This window comes from Cydia amplana, chromosome 4 (genome assembly GCF_948474715.1).
Source record: "Cydia amplana chromosome 4, ilCydAmpl1.1, whole genome shotgun sequence".
In the NCBI taxonomy this organism is placed as follows: Eukaryota; Metazoa; Arthropoda; class Insecta; order Lepidoptera; family Tortricidae; genus Cydia; species Cydia amplana.
Window position 1 is genome coordinate 1,292,493 of NC_086072.1, and position 24,453 is coordinate 1,316,945.

The 24,453-nt window shown below is 38.0% G+C and overlaps 1 protein-coding gene and 1 long non-coding RNA gene across 2 annotated transcripts in view; one reads left to right on the forward strand and one right to left on the reverse strand.

Moving 5' to 3' along the window:
• Positions 1-24,453, forward strand: part of LOC134663122 (uncharacterized) — a 407,475-nt gene that overhangs the window by 345,099 nt on the left and 37,923 nt on the right. The window lies entirely within an intron of this gene.
• LOC134663099 (kinesin-like protein KIF13A) overlaps positions 1-24,453 on the reverse strand; it is a 247,270-nt gene that overhangs the window by 57,628 nt on the left and 165,189 nt on the right. Inside the window, exons 4-5 of the mRNA XM_063519432.1 lie at positions 10,242-10,369; positions 8,533-8,682 (exon numbers count right to left, since the gene is read on the reverse strand). Of these exons, the coding sequence (XP_063375502.1) occupies positions 8,533-8,682; positions 10,242-10,369 (278 nt within the window). The remainder of the gene's footprint in view (positions 1-8,532; positions 8,683-10,241; positions 10,370-24,453) is intronic.

Here is a 24,453-nt window from a genome sequence, read left to right on the forward strand (position 1 = left end):
CAACAAGAGATCAAAGTTTGATATTTCTTCGAGTGCTTATTTTGAGTCCCGTGCAAGCGAAAGATTCTATAGTAGATTCAAGAGCGTAGCGAGTGAATCTAATTTAGAATCTTGAGCGTAGTAAGGGACTCAAAAGCGCACGAGATGTAAATAACTTTGATCTCGTGTAGTTCATAAAACTTTTCACCTCAGCAGTAAGAACATTTAGACAACCCGAAAAATGTAATCCTTCTTCATCACTTACCTATTTAGTCATGTTTCTTAAGATATACTAACAATTAAGTATAATTACCGCAATCAAACACAAAAACAAACAATCAAACGTAGTAAATTTCAGTAAAATAGGTAATATATGAAAACAACGACCATCAATTGATTGACATTTGAATCGGCAACTTTTTTTTTGTAAAAAAAAAACATTGTAAGATACGGTCCGAATTACGGATACTTACTATTTGTAAACTATTGTAGAGATTCTTAAAAGTATAATTATTTATTTTACGTGATATACTGTGTATTTTTTGAGTTCATTATTTTAATCGTACAATAAATTACGTAAAATATAGTGTTTTTATCAGTTTTTATCAAATCTGAAACTTTATTTTCATTAATTACATATTAAGAATTCATACTTGTATGTGTTTTGGAACGATGCGTTCTGACGGTTTTCGGGGGTCTATTATAAACCGTCAATATACCGTTGAATGTCGTTTGAAAATTTTTTTTGTCTCTTTCTTTTTGCTAACGACGTGAAAGGGACAGAGATAATAAAATCCAAGTATTTCGAACTTGTATTAGACCCCGCATGTTGAAATGACATTTGAATATTAAGGTCACTTGAATGTCATTTTGTCTCACTCAGTGAGCAAAATGCGATTTTGCTCACTGTTTTTAAGTAGCAAAGTACCCTTGTTCGAGCTGCTGAGGTGAAAAAAAAGGTCTTTAAAGTTTTACATTTATTTGATGTTGAAAAAGTTTCAAGTAGTACTAGGTACCTACATATATTTAGGCACTTCTTATAGGTATTTGTTTAATGTGTACATGCCATACGACTAAATAAAATAACTGTTTATTTATTTTAAACTTTAACCTCTAGCCGCCCAGAGACCTATAAAAAGGTCTCCTGTTCTATTCTAATTTTAACTTTGTGTTGACAAAATAAAATTTCATTTTGCTTGGCAAGGTTTGACGTATGGGCTAGAGGTTATTGCCAAATAAAACATAAAATAGACTGACTTTGTGCCTCAAGGTATTCTCTACTTCAACGATTGGGACAATATTTTAAATTAAGTACCTAATAGTGTTCTTCCTCTAGATTAGAGGTACTGCATCCCGTTTTCCCTGAACTCCGTTTACTACAAAGCGCTGCAGAAAAGGTAAAATTGGGCACTTTAGCTGTTTATTTGATGCAGACTGTTCAATACACATTCAATAATGACCAGATTACATTCAAATTTTTTGTCAATATTAACACATTGAGTGCCGGTAACCCGCTCGGTGGGTTCTCAGTTCGTAGGCGCTTTCCTCTACAAAGCGGGAAAACACTGGTATCGGCTACGAGCGTAGCACAGGCAGTGTATGTTTTAACCACACTTTGCGTAAAAGATAAAAAAATGAAAAATACAAAATTTCTGAAATATCCTATTCTAATTTTACGGAAGTAAAGAATAGCTACGCCATTTTCGAGGCTTTTCCCGTCAATCAGTTCGCAATAAGCCCGGGTTTGAAGGGTGGTTCAAGGCGCATGACGTCAGCGAAACCTTAAGTTACGAACCGGGCGATATTAGGATTATAATATCGCTATATAATACTATGACGGCAGCCGGCACTTGCAGAAAATGCGAAAAAGAACGATTGATATATGGCCAGCTATAGGAATGGCTAAAGTTCCAGACTGGGTCATGCTGCGGTATTGTCTAAACTCGGAAGCACTTTGTCCTCGGTATGTGCTATTGGTGCTTATTCAGTTTCTAGGACAGCGTGAAGGTTTTATGTGAATTACTCGTATAAAAACGATACCTTACAAGCATCACAATCCATGAGAACCGAAAGACTGGGTTAAGCTTTTGGACGCCAATGACCGATATATCCGCACCGTAGGTTCAACGCCAAAGACCGATTAATCGGTCACAGACCACAGAGCAACATAGACCTACGTGCATATGCATAAAGTTCAATTTCAGTTTTGACACTTCGGTGACGTGGTGTCATCGTGACAGCTTTTGTGTTTGACACGGCGTTGAAAAGGTTAAACTCTGTATTTATTATACCGAGGACACAAACATAACAGTTTAATTGTCATATTTATAAAACATTACGCTGTTTTTTATTACTCATAAATTCATGACTATTTATTTTTCTGATATATTTCTTGATAGCGCGATTCTAGAGTGAAGATTTGTCTCCGGGTAAAAATCTTAAGGTACTAAACGATATAAACTGAGACAGCCCGTTTTCCATTTCAAAAGAACGCTTCGCTCTTTTCTCTTTTAATAAAATATAACGTCTAGAATCAAAGTCCCCGGAGATAAATCTTCATTTTGTCGCTGGCTTCATTAGTGCTCCTAGTAATTACTTCCTTCGTCGTTGCTTCCCTACCTAATTATATCGAGGATAAATTATTATAGCGAGATAAATAAAAATCTGGTATATGCTTTTGATAATGACTTGAGCCAGAACAGATTTAGTAATTTGGTTTTTCTGTTTTGCACTGGAGCTATGAGAATTTCGAGGAAAATGTTTATTTAATTGGCACCAATTGCTCGCTAGATGGCGCTTTTCCGTATTACCGAACCGAATGGAATTTCGTCGTAAACTCTTGTTTGTAATTCGCGTTGTTTTCGTGTAATTACTCTCAAGGACAAATGAAATGTCTCCTTTAGTAATTAGTTTCTCACTGCGTTTGTCATTTAATTTCTCACTCGAGTGACGACAAGATACATGTGTACGGAGCGTTTCAATTGTGTTTCTACATAAATACCATATTATTATTTGTTTATATATGTAATTAATTAGTTATATCAAACGTGACTTATACTATCTAAGATAATATCACTAATATTATTTTTATTTTATCTTATCTTAAATGCGAAAATAACCCTCTGTGTCTGTCTGTTACCTGTTTACGCTTAAACGGCTGAATACCAATTTATATAAATAGGTAAATATATACATTTATTTCTAATTCAAAATTGTATATTTTTTAACCCAAAAATACCACAAATTAATAACGATAAGTACCTAATTACGAAAATCACTGCTTGACTGCTTAACATCAGGCGGGTCGTATGCTTGTTTGCCACCGAAGTGGAATATAAAAAAATATAATAAATTATTATTTTTAAAATAAGGAAGCCTTCTCTTAGGAACCGCGCTAATGAATAAATCGGCCCCTTTTCTCATCCTTGAATTAACATAATCTGTGAAAGTGCCATTTGTCTTAAGCCATCGAACCTTATTTCTATCTCATAAAGGTCGTAAATCGCATAACTGTTACACAAACATTTTCAAAACTCATATCACGTATCGTATTGTATTTTAAGCTTTATCTTTTACACATAAGGTTGTATTTGGGAAAGTAAGAGCTTTTCCAGACGATTGCTTGAAATGGATTGGCTTAAGCCAGATCCATCGTTTGAAAGGTATTGTAAGTACCGTATTGCGTTATTTGTAAGGTATCGTTTCTTCGGTTCTGAGATGATTTGTAGGTAAGGATAACTAAAGCTTACGGTTCATTTATTTTGGCTTACATAATAAAGATCAAACTATCTATTTAATTAGTAGCTTCAAAAACATACTGAAGAATCAGTACTTGTCTCTTCTTAAATGGGTTTTTATATATATGTATCTGATATATATTTTACTATTTGGACGTAATGTAAGTAAACTATATGTATACTTATGCTTTTGTAGAATTAATTAAAGCAAATAGGTCTTTAATCAAAAATAATTAATATCTGCATAATATGCACCGATCTACGTCTGTTTTGAAAAAGTAAACTTAGACATATTTTCTTGGAAATTTTCTTTATTTCTAAACACACAAACCTTCTTGAGCTTATACTTTGGGACTGGGTCAATATGTGTAAGAATGTCCTATAATATTTATTATTTGTTTATTTAATATTATGTCAAACTGTGCGTACTCTTTAAATCGGAATAGCATCTTTATCGCTGCAACCTTATCTTTTCTACGCCGTAATATTCACCGCTACAAACTTTTGTATAAATTCCCAGCGAATGTCGTGAATTGCTGAGACAGCAGGAGTTATAATGTCTGGATGATATAATTTTTCCTAATGTTCAGGAGAAAATACCTTTGTGTGGAACGATTTATCTGTGCATTGGTGATGATTCGATTTAACAAAGGCAGGTGATGTATCATGTCTCAATTCAAAGAGAGTCGAGTTGAATATAAGAATGATTAATAATGGAAAACCGACATTAACTTTTCAATCGCTTTATGCGCCTTTTTATTAGCAGTTGTAGGCACACCACGAGCTAGATGATATTTCTATATTTTCGGAATCACGCGCTCTTTCGATCCTAATATTAAATCGGCAAAAAATCAATCAATCAATTTAATTAATCATCATTTAATTAATTTAATCATCGAAACTGCTCACATTATTCATGAGAATCGGTTGAGAATAGCGACCTGTAGATGAGAAAATCCGGACATACGAAACCATTTTTGCCCAAGCTGAAAAGCTAACGCTAACGTTCGGTCAATTAATATAAGTAAATCCGACTAAAGCAAGTACTATAATTGATAATAATTCGATACAACGCAGCACGCCAACGAAAACGGGACAGCCATGTTTAATTTACATTAAAACGATCGATGCGCAATGGCAGGGCAGAAGTGCCATCCGAGGTTATTAAGTAAATTGGCCGAGAGTACATAATACCACTTTGTTATTATGAAACTATTAACTATCTAGGGTAAAAGAAGGGTACTTATATATTATAGGGTATACAGGGTGTCCCAAGAAGTAGTGATATACTGAAGCTGGGAGGTAGAGGACCTAGAGGGCTATCTGAATCACCCCCATGTATGTTCCGCGATTTTTCGTATTTTCGGAGTTATGATTTTTTTTTTAATTTTTCACCTATCGCCGAGTACGATGAGATTTTTATTTATGGTGACGTGAATTATTGCGGTAGATGCTTGATTTTTTTTCTGTGCTAAGCTGATAGACAGGCCAATTCAGTATGGTAACATTTACTATCGTTAGATCTCTGAATGGAAATAAAAAAAAATTGAATGCCAAGAAAGATAAAATTACCCAGTATGTTTTATTTTTCTAAGCGCTCTTGAAGTTGTGAACATACTGGGTAATTTTATCTTTCTTGGCATTATTTTTTTTTCATTCCATTCAAAGATCTAACGATAGTAAATGTTACAATACTGAATTGGCCTATCTATCAGCGTAGCACACAAAAAAAATCAAGCATCTACCGCAATAATTCACGTCACCATAAATAAAAATCTCATCGTACTCGGCGATAGGTGAAAAATTAAAAAAAATCATATTCAATTCAATTCAATTCAATTCTTTATTGATAAAAACATAATTTTACACGTCAGGTACATACAGTGCTTAATGCTAAGTCTTATAATTATTTATTATATTTACATAGTTGGGCAGGCAAGGCTGAGCCAGCGAACTAGTTGTTTATGAATATGTAGGTATATAGTTTATTTACTTGGTACAGTGTTGGGTCTCGAAACTCCGAAATAATCATAACTCCGAAAATACGATAATCGCGGAACATACATGGGGGTGATTCAGATAGCCCTCTAGGTCCTCTACCTCCCAGCTTCAGTATATCACTACTTCTTGGGACACCCTGTATATACTTGGAGTTCGTCTTCAAGGAAAATAGGAAGTTCACAAATTAACTAAGGTCGCCGAAAAGCTGTCACGCTGACGCCACGTCACCGAAGTATCAAAACTGAAATTGAACTTTATGCATATGCACGTAGGTCTATGTTGCTCTGTGGTCTGTGACCGATTAATCGGTCTTTGGCGTTGAACCTACGGTGCGAATATATCGGTCATTGGCGTCCAAAAGGTTAATCATAGGCTAGTTAAATTTAACATATTTAATTACATATTTTCCGTACGTTTTTTTTATTAAGTATTTAGATAAGTAACGTTATTGTACTTTCAAGAGAACCCCCTGCAGAACTGATCCCGAATGACGTCATTCAAAATTCAAGGTCAACATTTTAGGCTTCAACAAAATAACTTATTGCAAACATTTCATCTTCATTAAAGGTCCTTGGCCACCGTTAAGGCTCTGAGGCATCGAGCCTTATTTAATGAAGACTTCGAAACTCGAAACAACCTATCTTGGAGAAAACAGCGATTTTATAGGAAAATTTCCTCTCATTCATGCTGCTATTATATTTAACAGCATCTATATTTCATGTTCGTGAGCTGAAATAATTGTACAATTTGCTAAATTTAGAAATTTATAGAACAAGTTCAGATAGCTTATTTACTTAGTTAGGACTCTCGTTTCGATAATAATAAATAATAATAAATTGAGCCTATATACGTCCCACTGCTGGGCACAGGCCACCTCTCATGCGCGAGAGGGCTCGGGCTATAATCCCCACGCTAGCCCAATGCGGATTGGGGACTTCACATACACCTTTGAATTTCTTCGCGGATGTATACAGGTTTCCTCACGATGTTTTTCCTTCACCGAAAAGCTAGTGGTAAATATCAAATGATATTTCGTACATAAGTTCCGAAAAACTCATTGGTACGAGCCAGGATTTGAACCCGCGACCTCCGGATTGAAAGTCGGACGTCATATCCACTCGGCGACCACCGCTTCATCCGATATTCGATATTTTGTTTTATCTCTCGCAAAATTAATACTTGAGCATAACATTGTACTATTCACAAAACCTGACCTAACAAAGTGTGTTAGTGTCATAAATGTGATATTTTCATCGATATTTGACGTAACTGTTAACGGGTTGGTGACCGCTTTCGGATGAAAGAAGCGCCTGGCGTCCGTTAGCTCCTTGGGTGGACGACATTCGGAAGCTCGCGGGACATTTCTGGATGAGACTAGCCCAGGACCGGGATAAGTTGCGTTCACAAAGAGAGGCCTAAGCTCAGCAGTCGGCGGCCGGATGCTAAAATGATGATGATGATTTGAAGTTTAATACGACACTTTCACTTTTTGTCATTACAAAGTCCGTGCAGAGTTAGCATTGCAAACATTCCACAAAAATGGGGTTTTCTCCACTAATAAAATCCAATTTAACTTGCATATGTTAATGCAGACTGAGGTGAAACGAGTTTCAGGAGATTACTTTCAGCAAACAACAATATTTATACAAAACCTCAAACAAGTTTTTACACTTAAATATCCACTGGGGGTCTATTTTAAAAGTACTTAAGGAGCTGTGATATTACGTTCACATGATTTTGCAGTGCTCCACTAAAAGCGAGCGGGATGCCTAATGAATGACCACATTGTATTTTTTTATATCACGTCGATGGTAAACAAGCATACGGCTCGACTAGTACTAAGCGGTCACCGTTGCCTATGGACACCTGGTACTCCAGGTGTGTTACATGTGCGTTGCCGACTGATAAATTAAATGTATATTGTATAGTCTAATTTACTTTTTTAAAGCTTAATGGTGAAAGCATTCTATTATATTGTTCGCGGGCTCCACAGGAAAGACCCCCGTTTTCCATAACGAATATAAGTACAACCAATATTGATATACCAACAATAAGAAACAAATTGACTCTTATTTCAAGCAGAAAATACTAAAATAACTATCTATTTATATGTCTATTATAGCTCCCTAAGGCGGTCTTCACATTTGACACGCGCGCCGCTCAGGTGTGCGAGCGGGACATCTCTATACACGCGCATAGCGCTGTCTCGCTCACACACCGGGTGCGTCCACATCAGTGTGACTTACCCAGACCAATACCACGAGTAAATGGCGCCGTGAAACGATATTGCCGTGTCATAATGGTGGAATAATACATGAACTATCCGCCTGAACGACGTCACGGATGTCGAGTCGTGATATTTGGGATTATGTGTTGTTGTTATCATAAAGATTGAGACACAAGCGGTTGTACAGAAGGTAACAATAAAAGAATCCTCTATTAGAGCGCTGATTTAGGCTTCTCGAGAAAAAAAAAGATGTAATCATCTTTCGGTAGATGTAGCTGTACGCCACCCCAAAGGCGTGTATGCATAAGGGAAGGAATGGAAAGATTTGCGAGGTCCTGGTAGGCTTCCGTAGCTCGATTGGTTAAGAGCAACGCACGGATTACAGAGGGTGCGGGTTCAAGTCCTGCCGAAAGCGTAACTTTTTCCATTTATTTTTCTTTTATTTAAAAATTTCACGAGAAAAATTTAACATTGAAACTACACAGGGTAGATTAAAATGAAATAAGAGGCAGCCGTAGAGGCAGTTAAATTCAATTTGTACGAAAACTCATTGCCAGCAACGCTTCGCAAACGCGCTCAACGACATACCTGAAATGATGTGACGGCCAGCTGAGAGAGTCCATCGACGTAGGGCCCGAGCACGGCGTGTTCGCGCACGCGCAGGGATCGCCGAGTCGTCTCCGGGTCGAGAAGGTCGTGCACTCGCTCGTTGTATATCTCCATGTAGGACACTTCCACCTGATGACAAAATATACAGTTAGTTTTTTTACACAGGCGGCCTAGCCAAAGTGACAAAACGAAACGCTTTGTGTCTCTCTATCACTCCTCCATATTAGTGTAACAGTGACAGTCGCATTCGTTCGCTACGGAGCGTTAGCGATTTGCATATTGTCTACGGGGCCAGTTGTGTTTACTACGTGGAACATACAATACCTACAAACGACTTGCAGGCTTAATTCACATAATACATTAGCAACATACAATACCAACAAACGACTTGCTGCAGGCTTAATTCACATAATACATTAGCGCTCTAAGACTTAGGCTGAAGTTCTACTGACGCGGAGATGAACGGAGATAAGAGAAGACGTGCAGGAGTCAATCCAGCGAGCGGATTTTGGTGGTAACTACTGAGAAAAAATCCCACCTTTTACCAGTGGTAACTACTGGGAAAAAAAATCCCATCTTTTACCAACTCAGTTTGGTGGTAACTAGTGGGAATAACCCATCTCTTTCTGTCTAAAGCTTCTGAGAGAGACGGCCGAATTAGCCAGTTACATAGCCCAATTTCAACCTGACCCGGCATCAATTAAACTAGCGCTCAATTGGAGGTCAATAGATCAATCAGCTGTTCCGAGAATAAAGTTACAATTCGTGGAATTATTGAGTGGCTGTCGTATACTGTGACGTCAGGCGCTGTGCCGAAATGTGTTCGAATAGCATCGATATCTAGGCGGCATAATGAAGTATTTACTAAAACTGGGTAACTTATAGATGTTTCTACATAACCTATAGATGTTGCCATCAAACGTTAAAGTATGGCAAGTATTCACGGTAAAATTATTAGTGTAAGTTTTTTCAAATTCAAGTTCAAGAGCTTGGAAGAGTACGTAACGTGACAGTTTTAGCGCCCAACGTGGGGCTAGGACCCAGTTATGAGATGTTACAAAGGTAACTAACGAACCTACACGCTGACGTAGTTATTGAGCTATTAAAGCGGAATCGCTGGCAAAAGCCAGAAGCCCCATAAACTTTAATGAGAGGATTTTGAGTCCGTCCCTCTACGACTTTCAGCCGAAACTGCAGTTCTTAGCTGCATTACCCATTAATGTTCCAACGATTCAGCAATGGGCAGTACAATGCCCGTCCCAAACCATTGCAGACCACTATAAACCTTATTACAATGAGGCACAGTTTTAAAATGCCGGCACTGTTGGTCTAGTTTACTTACTAACTCCAAGAACTCGTATCTCTCAGAATGCTAGTACGGACATACGTCTTTTTGGTGATAAAACTTAATTTGCAGACATATTCTTTAGATTACTGCAGTGAATGGACTTAACTGGATAGCAGCCAAGAGTGACTGGCCTGAGAACGACTTATTTGTTTGTAAATAACTATCCTATCACCACATAGTATAAAACAAAGTCGCTTCCCGCAGTCTGTCTGTATGTATGCTTAGATTAGAACTACGCAACGGATTTTGATGCTGTTTTTTTTAATAGATAGAGTGATTCAAGAGGAAGGTTTATGTATAATTTGTTAACCAGTGCGAAGCCGGGGCGGATCGCTAGTACCTTATAAGTGAGGGCTGGCGGTGACTGCTGTCTCGCTATTCTCTCGAACAGGGCGTCACATAACCGGGGGATGATGCCGCCTTCGTCAGCCCCCGGGGCGCCCATCATCGTGTACGATTTGCCGGAACCTGTCGAACAAAGGATAGGTTAGTTAAAACTAAATAACTGTTCCACCGTTATTTAGTTACTGAGAGACAACGCAAAGCATAAAACGTTCAAGATAGCATCATTAGTAGCGGATTTGACATTGCGTCAAAATATTTACATTTATCTAATAGCTTAACAAAAAGAGATACCTATATCTCTATTTGGAAAAGTACCCCATTTCCGGCTGGCAGTTACTTTTGATGTTGACTGTACCCTAAAATTTAAAAATATAGATATCTTTCAAATGTAGGATAATTATACAGGATTTTTTAAAGTCAAGGCGAATATGACAACGGCTGGAGAGAATGTGAAATTCATACTTTATAGAACTCCAAATTTTATTATTATTCGGAGCCTATAATGTCCCACTGCTGGGCAAAGGCCTCCCCCCACTTTTTCCAGTCTTCCCGATCCTGTGCAGTACTAGTTTACACAGATTTGAACTGTATTATTACGACAAAAGATTCTAAAATTGCGTGGCAACTGGCAGTATGAGTTGGGTACTTGCGGGAAATGTCAACAGGCTCTTGAAATTAAAAAAGGCTGTGAGAGGCGTCCTTTTTGGCCATTTTGTTTTAAACTCAAAGCTTAAATGATAAACGGACATCAGATTAATGTTTGTAAGAGCTTTTTCAGGCCATGACATACTAAGATTTAAATATAATTATGTTAAGTATTAGCCGTCATGAACCTAATAATGAATATTTATTTTATACGGTGCTTTTAGTGAATTGATTTTTAACGTAATAAGTCCCTTAAGGCTTCGTCACACAGGCGCGTTTTCCGGGTGGAGCGTGAGCGGGGCGTGAGCTTTTTATATGGAAAAGCGGCACGCCCCGGGCCCGTACCATGAGTGCCAAATTGACATATACGCTATCGAGAACGTAATTTACTTTCTATACATCTCGTTCGCACTAATATGCGAGTACGAGCGAGATGTATAGAAAGTAAATTACGTTCTCGATGGCGTTTATGTCAGTGCCAAACTGATGGTAGCCGTACCGCTCACGCGCCGCCCGGAAAACGCGCCTGTGTGACGAAGCCTTTATAGACATTTGATACTAAATAGGTAAATACACACCATCTGTTAGCGTGAGTTGCTTTCTCGCTCGCGACTCCATACATCTAGTGCGACTTCAAGTATGGACTCGCGCGTGAGAACCATTAATAAAAACTTGTCACCTGCAGGTTTACCACCAGTTTGGCAGTGACATAAACGCCATCGAGAACGTAATTTACTTTCTATGCATCTCTCTCGTACTCGCATATTAGTGCAAACGAGATGTATAGAAAGTATATTACGTTCTCGACATCGTAAATGTCAGTTTTGACACTGTTAGTGACTCATGGTACGGGTACTAGCCTATTGTCCAAAGGTTTACCTTTGTTATAACGCCTCAAAACAACCTGTCAACAGCTCACTCAGTAAACCCCTGAATATTGATCGATCGTTGCCACAACGACGAAGCATCTGTCCGTTCTCACGGCTCCTCTACACGATGGGCCAACGTTGGCCACTCCAAGGGACGCAGCCATGCGGTAGAATGAGATAGCAATATCACTTGCTCCCTCTAACGCATAAATGCGTCCCTTGGAGTGGCCGGCGTTGGCCCATCGTGTAGAGGAGCCATCACGGACCGCTATCAAGCAGGCTTACTAATTATAATAACAACAATACCAATACAATTACACGGGAAAAAAAGTTGTAGGCCCTTTTATAGTATTTTAAACAATATCGCAGGCTTTGCATTTTAAGCTTTTGTAAAAAGAGAAAAATATTATGAATGTAAGCTTTTAATTAATAGTACTCCAGTTAATACTCATCGAGATGATTGTAACTTATTTAAATATCAATTATTCCATGGCTACCTTGCACGCGTAAGAAGACAATGGAAATGTAGAAACAAAAGATTCAGAGATATATAGGGAAATTATACGACGGTTATATACCACGGTGCCCGCAAACTATTTAAATATATTACTAGTTAGCAAAGATGTTACCATCCGGGACCTGCATCCGCAGTTGTTTTTTTTTAATATCGGTTTGATGTCAGTGCACGTTCGAATTGGCCTGAATGATTCAGATTCATTTGTTTCATAAGGGTGGTATTCCATCTGTCCAATATCTTTGTCTAATGTAATTGCATGTCACTCTCTCAATAAGCAAAATGTGAGACAAAACACACATTGGACAAAGATATTGGACAGGTGGAATACTACGTACCCTTATACAGATGTGAGATGACATTATAAATGTGCTCAACACATGGCATTGCTCAGCAACGCGTGCAACGGCAGCAACGCTACATTTGCTACGCCGTAGTCCGTAGCAGTGCTACGCGATAGAAACTAGCTTCGTAGACGTTTCACAGATTTCACTGAACTGATTTGTGCAATAATTGAGATACGGCTGTATTCGAACTTTAAGATACGTCAAATACTAGAGATTGAAACGATATGGTTTGTTTGAAGAAACGTCGCTTTTGACACTTGTTTGACACTGACATATATCCATTCCATATCATTTCAATCTCTAGTATTTGACGTATCTTAAAGTTCGAATATGGCCGATTTTCAATTAATAAAGGTAATTATAATTAATCACTCCATTGTTCTGTATTTACATAATTACACTGCGCTTTAAGGGTTTCTAATTAATTGCAAAGTAAATCAACGTCAGATGCTTAACAAAGCCTTGTTTATCGCAAACATTCGATTAATTGTAACGTGAATTAATCAGATCAAACATGTATTTCTGTAAAATAGTCACAAATATACGTTTAAGAAGTGTCAATTAAAGTATGGTAGGTACTTAAGTTAATCATACGCAAAACAAGTTGAGGATTAGATAACTAGTCAGATCTGTCTAAAGCATCACAAGCCAATTACGTACACTGACATCAGATTATATTTGAATTATATTATGTATTAGTTATCATGCGTCTCGCCCGCGACAATACATGTACGGACAAGTACGAGCGAATAGCACGATAACTAAATACATATACATAAATAGACATGCTTTTCGCTCGCATTAAAGGCTTGTTTGTAGTAAACATTCTATTGAGAATGATTACAGAATGATTTAGGTATCATTTTGATGTCAAAATGTTAGCTAGTTTGTTTTTATTTTACCCATTGTACTTAATTATATATGATTCAGATATTTCTGTTTATGTTTCAGGCCACCATTATTGCAGACTAAATGTTAGCTTGAATAATAAGTAAAAAAAGCGGCCAAGTGCGAGTCGGACTCGCCCATGAAGGGTTCCGTATTTAGGCGATTTATGACGTGTAAAAAAAAAACTACTTACTAGATCTCGTTCAAACCAATTTTCGGTGGAAGTTTACATGGCAATGTACATCATATATTTTTTTTAGTTTTATCATTCTCTTATTTTAGAAGTTACAGGGGGGGGGACACACATTTTACCACTTTGGAAGTGTCTCTCGCGCAAACTATTCAGTTTAGAAAAAAATGATATTAGAAACCTCAATATCATTTTTGAAGACCTATCCATAGATACCCCACACGTTTGATGAAAAAAATTTTTTTTAGTTTCAGTTCGAAGTATGGGGAACCCCAAAAATTTATTGTTTTTTTTTCTATTTTTGTGTGAAAATCTTAATGCGGTTCACAGAATACATCTACTTACCAAGTTTCAACAGTATAGTTCTTATAGTTTCGGAGAAAAGTGGCTGTGACATACGGACGGACAGACAGACGGACAGACAGACAGACAGACATGACGAATCTATAAGGGTTCCGTTTTTTGCCATTTGGCTACGGAACCCTAAAAACAACGGGTTGCACTCAGGGAGTGCCGGCAGAAGTGAAAACTCAATGCAAAATGCACTAAAGTCTATTTTTTTATTCGGTAGACTGAAATGACAGTTAATAGTATGAACATGAAATGTCATTTCATACTATTAACTGTCATTTCAGTCTACCGAATAAAAAAATAGACTTTATGTATAATTGAGGTTAACGGCATCTAGCGTTAGCGTTAATTACTTGAAACCCCTAAGCACATCACTTTTAGTACTTGAGTTATATTAATACCAGTTAGAGCGAAACTCACTAGATGGCATTTAAATCAATAAAGAAAAACTCAAAGACATTGAAGTAACAGTTTTTCGATCAGATCGTGACCGTCTTACGTCTTACGGTCACGTGACACCTGTACGAGTTTAACAATTTTTCCCCATCACAAAAAGTGCACAGCGCCGCTAAAGAAGATTTCACTTCAAAAATTAAAAGTAAAAAAAAATATTTGTTAGTCTGTGCGGAAAGAGAAGAGTCGTGGTAGAAACGGGAACTAACATTTTCAATTTTATATGGCAATCAAACCTATGACACCTATCTTGTAAAAAGTAAACAAACTTCTGTCATCATTGTATATTTTTATTAACAAAAACCGCAAGTTTTATGTATAAAATATTTTCAAAACACGATAAAACCGTATATAAAGCCACAAAGAAAATTATATTTAACATTGTTCGGTTTTGTCAGCGGGAAGAATCGGCTAAAAGCCGACTATCGACTTACAAAAATTCGCGGAACGTGTTTCCGCTATTCACGGGTATTGATGTTGTATTTAATATTCAATAATTACCTATTTAATAAGCCGCCTAAGTAACTTGTCTCCGGTACATAATCAGTAAGTATATTCATTGAAAATATATTCATTTTTATAAATATGCAGGTCATTCATGATTTTTAAAATAACTGGTAAATAGTCTTGATACTTGCCATTTTATGCATATTTATATGTAATTTTTTTTTCAGGATTGAGTAAAAGTACCTACGGTATCTCGAATAAAAGACCGAAGCTAGCTCAAACATAAGTGACATTTTAATTCAGACTTCGATTACAAAGAATAAAACGTTTTGTAATAAAATATTTCTTTATTTGTAAGTTAGTTTACTAGGTTCTGTTAATTACGAAAGTTTGTGGTTACGAAATTATATTTCATATTTAGCAGTGACTTTTCGGCGAAGTAAAATATCGTGAGATGAGAGAACCGGACATACCCCAATAAGGCCTACCTACCTACTTATGCTCTATTTTTATATCCCAGATAGTAAAATTATAGTTCTATTGCCTAATTTCTACCCGATCTACCCGGTTTTGTATTAAAATAACTGTTGGACTGCACAGATTAGGCAGTACATAAATGAGACTCTATCTTGTTTGGTACTAAAATGACAGTTGTATTGGGCAGATTCTTAACTAGTTTTAGCAGTTTTGTCAATCGCACTGTCACTTTTTAGTATCAGAGACATAAAAACAAGAGTGTGTATTAAAACGAAAACTAGTGCCTGCGCTAAATTAAAGGATTGAGTTGACGAGCCGACACAACCACAAGGCTCCGTTTAGAAAGCCGTGGCAAAAAACCGGAACAAAAGGGATTCAAGTATCATGACCTCTAGTGTCGTACTATAATCACGTGACCAGTGTTGTCAGCATAGCAAAAACCATAAAATAGCACTGGCGCGCCCTCAAATCCCACGACTCTTCTCTTTCCGCACAGACTCTAACCAAGAAGAATTGTCCTCATTGACTTTAGTTTTCAGTTTTAATCAACGAATAGTTATTCTAGACGCGTATGTGTATAGCAAGCTCCGGGCTTGAGAAATGATGATCCCGCGCTGGCAGCGCGCCAGTCATTCATTGTTGAGAGCTTCTAGTGGAAAGGGGAAATTGGAACTGGCTGGAAATTGGAGGGGCTGGGTGTGCGACACAAAAAAGGAACTGTGTCTATAGCTGACTCAACGGAGCAACGCATTTTTTACTGATGTCGAAAAGGTTCTCAATTCAACGGAGTGTTTATTATGTGTCTTCACTGATATTTACATGACGGTTAGACCATAAAAATTGGGTACTTTTTAATAGTATCTACCCGTATATTTGTACGCTGATGCACTGAAGAAATCATGAACTGTTGCCCGCGTTATTTCCGGACCGATATGACCTTCAAACCTTCAGGAAAAGAGCGTAGGTACTCCCATTTTAAACACCAGCAACGCACTTGTAACCCCTCTGGCGTTGCAGGTGTCCATAACCAGTCAATTAGTCTGCTTGTTTGCCTCCTATATCATAAAAAACCACGAGAAACCCTTTTTTACGTAACAAATTCGGTTTTCAAGCCATGTATCAGACAATTTATTTTCTAAATAGCTTACGTATTCACGTATACAAAGAGACATAATACTTTTCTTTCTAAAACGCGTACAGGTGTTGAAAATAAAAGGTGACAGGCCCTTAGTGGCAGTCGGAGAATTATGGCAACCCGTGTCTTGTCTTGTAGTGGTTTTGATTTATACGAGACAAATCGGGGGAACAGCTTTTGTTTTTGAACGTACATTCAGCATATTTACCGTTCTCCGATAGCTCAACAAAAAGGGACATATGTATATTTGTAACATTTATTTTTTAATTTTGGACACTTACACTAAAACTAGTGGCTCTGTGAGCTGTAGACCTCGCGAGCATAGCTTATTGGGACCGTGCACGATGACAGCGCCACACAGCGGTTTGATCAATAAACAATACAAAGATTTTAATTTATTAAAAAAAAATACGAAGTTTAAGTGAAAAAAAAATACAAAAAGTTATGTCTTACTGGGGATCGAACCCAGACTTCATGTGTGCAAACAAAAAAAGCGATTGTTTACAAAATGCGCCATGATAGTTCTTAGCTAAGCTGACGAAATTCGGCTACTCATTCTCGAGTACAAACTAAATATCTAAATACCGCCTAAACCAGCAATACAATTCAATAAAATTTCCAAAAACGGGATCGACAAAATTTTTTTATTTACTCATAGAATCTGGTCACAAAATTTTACAAGAATCGGTTGAGAATTGTGACCTGTAGAGGAGAACATCCGGACATACAAAAGCAAAATGCCCGAGTCAAAACGTAGACCTTCGCTACGCTTCGGTCAATTACATTTGAATCATGTTAGTTATCGTGCATTTCGCTCGTACTTGTCCGTACATGTATTGGCGCGGGTGAGACGCACGATAACTAAATAACATAATTCAAAATCATCTAACGTTCGAATTAACCTGTATAATAGCAAACAAATTTTCACCACACCAGCTCGGAAAGGCTTACTTTGCACTTCAAAAACTGATAGCAAAGTTGCATTTTATTCACATGTGAGGCAAAGTAATCAAGTGCAAATTTTGAGTTGTTTTCTTATGTTTGCTGGTAGAATTGACTTTTAAATGGTGATTTTGGATGACAAATATTAAATAACATTCATTTGGATTTGATTTTGTTTGATATTTTACATTTAATATTTGCTTCGGGTTGGTGTGGTGAAAAATTTTGTGTTTCACTCGGGGGCAAATTTTGTTTAACCCTAGTGCTTTGAAACCGTCGCAACGCTCAAGATTCTATTTTTCGAACCACTTGCTACGCTCGTGGTTCAATTTTGGAATCTTTCGCTTGCTCGGGTATCAATATTAGCAACAACTTTGCCCCCTTTTAAAACAAATAACTATTTCAATTTTACAGTTACTCGTATTGACTTTTTACTTAGTTATAATTTGTTTGTCAAACTTTATCTTGAACTGACCCGAGATAGCTATTCTAAACTATTACAGCTGTATAACTTTTGGTAAAATGCCGCCCCTAACTACAGCCATAATGATCATATAAGATCATAACGAACGATTTCGGTAATCGGCTTAGCTTACTAAACATAAATACTGAAATACGACAAAACTTTAATGTGAAAACTAAAACAGGCTAACATTCATATGTGAAAGTTTGTATCATTCGATATTAATACTTAAGTTTGTTGCTTAACCAGTCCAATCACGTAAAAATAACTGAACAAATTTAAATTTTTAATTCAAGAGCGGGTGAACGTTTTGAGACAGCCATCTTTATTGTCGACGTCACCGACAATTTCCATCAAGTGCTTGCCTATTTTCCATAACATATACTTGTATGTAAATTTTCTCTATCGCCTAAACTAAAACAACTTCTTAAGCGGCACCTTGGTAGTTGAACTAATTTTGATATTGATTTATAATTACTTAACTGATTTGCAAGACCGATTAAGTGATCCCATAAGTGTTCCGTGAACAAAGCTTTGTACGGAACACTAAAAATACGAGGGGTGTTCAAAATATTCTCGGTATGAGAATGAAAACAAGCAAGTACGAAAAGTTTGATATTTTTATTTTTCAATATACTCCCCCCCTATGTTCATACACTTAAAAGATCGATCAATTATTTTTTTTAATCCCTCGTAAAAATATTTTTTATCTTTCGTGTAAAAATGCTCCTCCACTGCCGCCTTCAATGCTTCATCGTCAGAAAATTTATTTCCACGCAGATCCTTTTTAAGATTGGGGAGCAAAAAGAAGTCGCTGGGGGCTAAGTCCGGACTATACGGTGGGTGAGTAATAGTTTTAAACCCACATTCAACAATAGCTGCCTTGGCAATATGAGCAGTATGGACGGGGGCGTTGTCATGCAGAAGCAGAATACCTTTGGTTAACTTTCCTCGCCTCTTTTCTTTAATTACATCCTTTAATTGACGTAGAATGTTAGCGTAGTACTGTCCTGTGATATTTACACCTTTTTCTTTATAATCGATTAGTAATACTCCTTCACAATCCCAAAATATCGTGGCCATGACCTTGCCAGCTGAAGGGATGGCCTTGAACTTCTTGGGATGAGCTGAACCCTTAATGTGCCACTGCATGGACTCTTGTTTACTCTCTGGGTCATAATGATGAACCCAGGTTTCATCTCCAGTAACTATTCTTTGCAGCACCTCATCAGGATTTTCACCGCACAGGTCAATAAAATCGGAACAACAAGCTACACGCATGTCTTTTTGAAGCCGAGTCAGCATTCGCGGAACCCATCTTGCACTTACTTTTGACATATTAAGATGGTCATGTATAATATCATGTACGGTACCAATAGAGAGATTGGTTACTTGTGCTATAGATTTTACCTTCACTCGACCATCTTCCAATATAAGTTTTTCCACTTTATCAATATTTTCTTGTGAAGTAGCTACTACAGGCCGGCCAGGTCTAGGGTCATCTTCAATACTCTCCCTTCCGCGTTTAAACTCGCTTGAACACTTTTGAATGGTAGATAAAGAAGGAGCAGACTCACGGTAAACACAATCCATTTCCTCTTTTATGGTTTTTTGATTTTTACCCTGTTTTGTCAAGAATTTTATCACGCATCGATGTTCTAATTTAGTTAACATTGTCAATTCGCACATGATGTTCATGTTTGTTCAGCAATTGCAGAAAAACAAAAGACTATCTCGGTTCGAATTATACTTTTTTTTAATGTCAATGAATAAACCTTAGCGGCCAGTAACGAAAGAAATTTTAGAAGAGGTCGTAAGATATCAATACCGAGAATATTTTGAACGCCCCTCGTAGTTCTAACTATAAACCTCATCGTAGCACTATCATAAACATAGATGCAACCGCTTTAATGAGAAGCTCACCCATTTAGTTCAAGATGTATAGCTAGGTTTACCTAGATCTAGACATAGCTAGGCTAGGTATACGGAGCGAAGCGCATTCGACAATTAATGAGCGCAAACATTGGATAGTCAAGAGTTGGTGCAAGTGATAAGAAACTTGGTTAAATTAGACAATAAGTACTTAATTTTGAGGAGCGTTGGTAGCCTAGCGGTAAGAGCGTGCGACTTTCAATCTGGAGGTTAAAACTCCGGCTCGGACCAATGAGTTTTTCGGAACTTATGAACGATAAATATCATTCTTCTTCCCGGCTTTTTTGCCACGGCTCATGGGAGCCTGGGGTCCGATTGGCAACTAATGTACGATACATCATTTGATATTTACCAGTCGCTTTTGGGTGAAGAAAAACATCGTGAGGAAATTGGACTAGTCCCAATAAGTGAATAACAGGCTAATTCGAACACTCACATCAGAATCTGAATGATGTCAGATAGTTGTCGTGCGTCTCGCTCGCGCCAATACATGTAGGGGCAAGCACGAGCGAAAGTCACGATATCTGATCATGATTTAATATACTCGTAAATGTCATTCTTATATAAATGTACATTCGAATTGGCTTGTTATTAGGCCTGGTTTCCTCACTGGGTCAGTTTTAAAAACCAGTGCCTTACGCCAATTATTGCGATGGGTACATTGGTTAACAAGCTGACCCTAGGCTTGGCAAAAAGCCGCATAACGCGTGGAATATAATGATAGTAGGGTAACTGCTATAGTTATTGGCCACTAAATAGTAAGTGGCCAGTCCTAATAAATCAGAAAGAAACAAGCCAATTGAAGCCTTATTGTTAACAGTGGCCAATTACTATATGGGGCATTATCAATGAAAAGGGACCTTATTGTCGATGGCGCTTACACCGCACAGCGTCGCGCGGCATTATATTTGTATCGGAGCATCGTTAATAATGGCGTAAGCGCCATCGACAATAAGGTCCCTTTTCATAGATAACGTCACATATAGTGGCTAATAAGCAGTCACCTTAGTTATCGCCATCCGCTACCACATGGACCGCATCCCGGCGACACACCTCTGGCACCTGCAGTTTTAGGTCACGCGGCACCTGTTCCCGCTCTTTATTCTCCGACCCTATCTATCCATCTACAAACGTACAGACAGCAGTAGAGATGTCGGACCCCGTTGCGTAGACGTTTGACTTTAATATGGAGTGTGCAGTAACGTCTAACCCAACTGACTTTAACATTAACACATTCATTGCCACCCAGCCAAACAAGACATCCGCGCCAGGCCACAAAAATTTCTTCATATAAAGGTGTAGTACCACGATCCCGACTATCGGGTCATCCGGTCTGGGGACGAAATCATAAAATACCCGATAGTCGGGTTTCCGGCACTGAATGTGTTAAAGCCCCATTTAGACGGCTGAATGAAAAATTTTCTCATATATAAACTACATAAAAGTATGCGCTACTTTTATGTAGTTTATATATGAGAAAAAATTTCAGGTCCTTTTTAAGTACGCGTCAACACTTAAAAAGGATTTTGACTCATTTCAGTTTTGAGAGTGAAATTATTAAATGAAATAATTATCTCGCTCTTAATTTTCACATAAAGTTAGACCTAGAGGTAAGTCTGCAACGATTTTGATAGCACACGCTGTGGAAGTGTTATTTTAAACGTCAAACTTCTATGAAATTATGACGTGTAAATAACACTTACACTGCGTATGCTATCAAAATCGGTGCTTACTTATCTTGGTCTAACTCTAATTATTTTACAAATCTTAACTTGTGAAGTTTCTTCGCACATTCTACACACCTACACAACCTACACTTTCAGCACGCCTTGCATTTAATTGGATACTCTCTAATTACTCTCTAGGGCGGAAAAACGCCGTTTCTGGGGCGGATTTAAAAACTTTGCAAATAAAGCTAAACTGCGTCAAAATGCGGAGTTTTACAGGTGAAGGTTTTTTAGAGTTGGGATTGCTTTATTAATCTACAAAAATAACGTTCAGGGGCACCACTGGAGTAAATTACAATTTTTTATTTACATAGAAGTCTAATATAGTGAAGGTTGGAAGGATTTTTTTGGTACTCCAGGGAAACTACCTTAAATAATTGATATTACTCAATTTGCTAAAAAACGGATTCCTTATTTTTCCTTAAAAAGGTTAGGTTCTTTCTTGAATTTCATGAATGAGTTTCTCTTCCTTCACTCTATATAGGTACTTTTAATCTCTTTCTTTTAGTATTGGCTGGCGATCTATATTATTCACTAGCTTTTGCCCGCAGCTTCGCACGCGCAGGAGAGTTTTTTAAATTTCACCCCTTTAGGGGATGAATTTTGAAAAATCCTTTCTTAGTGGACCCCTAGACCTTATAAGGAACCTACTTGCCAATTTTGGACTTTTTAGTCCCAGCGGTTTGGGCTGTGCGTTGATTTAAGTCAGTCAGTCAGGTCTTTCACGTTTATATATATAGAAGATAATAGCATCTAAGCTTTCATCAACAAAGTTTCATTCGGGATGCTAACACAATTCTTCTTTTTCGTGTTTGCGTGGTCGTTCCTCTAACCACCAACGGAGCGGCAGCTGACGTCCACTAGGGTTCATACACGTACACGCTCTTAACCACTTTACGAGTTAACGCCCGGGATGCGATGACCGACGAAATTAGCGCCTGGCCCGCGGCATGTATATCTATATACATGTTATAAAACAAAGTCCCCCGCTGCGTCTGTCTGTATGTTTGTTCGCGATAAACTCAAAAACTACTGAACGGCCTTTCATGCGTTTTTCACCTATCAATAGACTGATTCCTGAGGAAGGTTTAGGTGTATAATTTGTTAAGGGTAACCCGTGCGAAGCCGGGGCAGGTCGCTAGTATTGTATATGTATCTTAATAAACATACAAGTTTACAATTTCACTCCAAAAGCTACTTCACTATTATATTGGCCACGTCAAACTAACCAACTACCAACAAAACAACACTGAATCAAGTTTCCCCAAACTTGTACATTCTATGCACTACAGTTGGCTTCAAAAGAGAACTTTGTCCACTAACTTTGACCACTGGTACACCCTATGTCGTCGCAATAAGGTGCAAATATAGATATATAACTAAGTCCACTAGTGTACTAAGAACACTGATCATTGGTAGACCGTATGCCCTTACAATAAGGTTTAGATCGGTCAGTGAACTTAGTTAACTTGTGCACAATGCTGCCAAGTTCGTGCAATCTAAATCGCAAATTGGCTGGACTGGCTTTTTGTCAAAGTGTTGCTTTTGAATATGAAACTAGAACGTAAAAGGTGAACGTTTCGTTTTGCTTTCAATTTGCAGTTTATTCGCTCGTTTACCCGTAGCGATATAATTTAACAAAGGTATCGTATATCGTTGAAAGTAATGTGAATTGCAGTAAATGCAGAATAAAACGATTTGTTAGCTGGACATCCAATACGCAGTTGGTCCAAATCGCATTTCGTCCATTCGTCTACTACGCAGTTTGTCCATAAGTGATGCGTCCATTTCGTGATTCGTCAATACGCAGTTCGTCCATTTCGCGATTTGTCACTCTGCATTTCGTCCATTTCGCGATTCATCATTACGGAGTTTGTCCATTTCGTGATTCGTCTATTAAGAGGATATGGGAAATGAGAAAATGTCAATAATATCAGCTACGCCGATGATATGGTGCTACTGGGACCCGCGGTCGGAGCCGTTAACGGGTTGTTACTGTTGTTAGGGCCCGGCCACATGTCCACGGTGCGGCGCCGGCCACCGTGTAACGGCACGGCGTCGTGCCGCGGCACGGTGCCGTGTACGATGCCGCGCACGGTGCGACGGCATGGTGCTGCCACACCGGCGGACGGCGCACCGCTCGGTAGTTATTGTTTTGCTGTTGCATAGTTCTCACGTGCTAATTAATGCACAAAAATGGCTGACAATTTAGATGTCGACTTTTTTATTTCACTAGTGGAAGCTCGTCCCGTTCTCTGGGACAAGACTAAGGAAGACTAGGATAAGAATAAATACCTACACAACACACATTTGAGCATGTGAAATTCCTCATTGACGTTCGTTACGTAATGTTGATTAACAAATATGCGACAGTTCCATCCTGAGGGTCTACCGCGAACACCGAAATTCGCAAATTGCGGGCATTTTTCTCTGTCACTTTAATTACGTAAAATTGGAGTTAAACAGAAAAATGCAGCAATTTGCGGACTTCAGTGTTCGCGGTAGACTCTTTGGTTTGCGAGCGAGCCTGGGGCCTTATTCGACATGCCAATTTTGACGTCGCATGTTGAAGTTCATTTGAATCTGAACTATCGTGGGTTGTCGAATAGGTAAAGATCATTATCTGTCAGTGAATCTCATGTAAACAAATCATTTCATCGCTAGACTTGATTGTCTATTGGTATGGCCGCCATGTTTGGATTTATGACATTTAAAAGGGGATTCTATGGCATAGAGTAAACTGCATTTCTATTTTCTATAGTTTTTTGATTCCTCTACTCGACGCAAGATGGAGTTAACAGTCAAATTTTGATCTTGGCGTTATAAA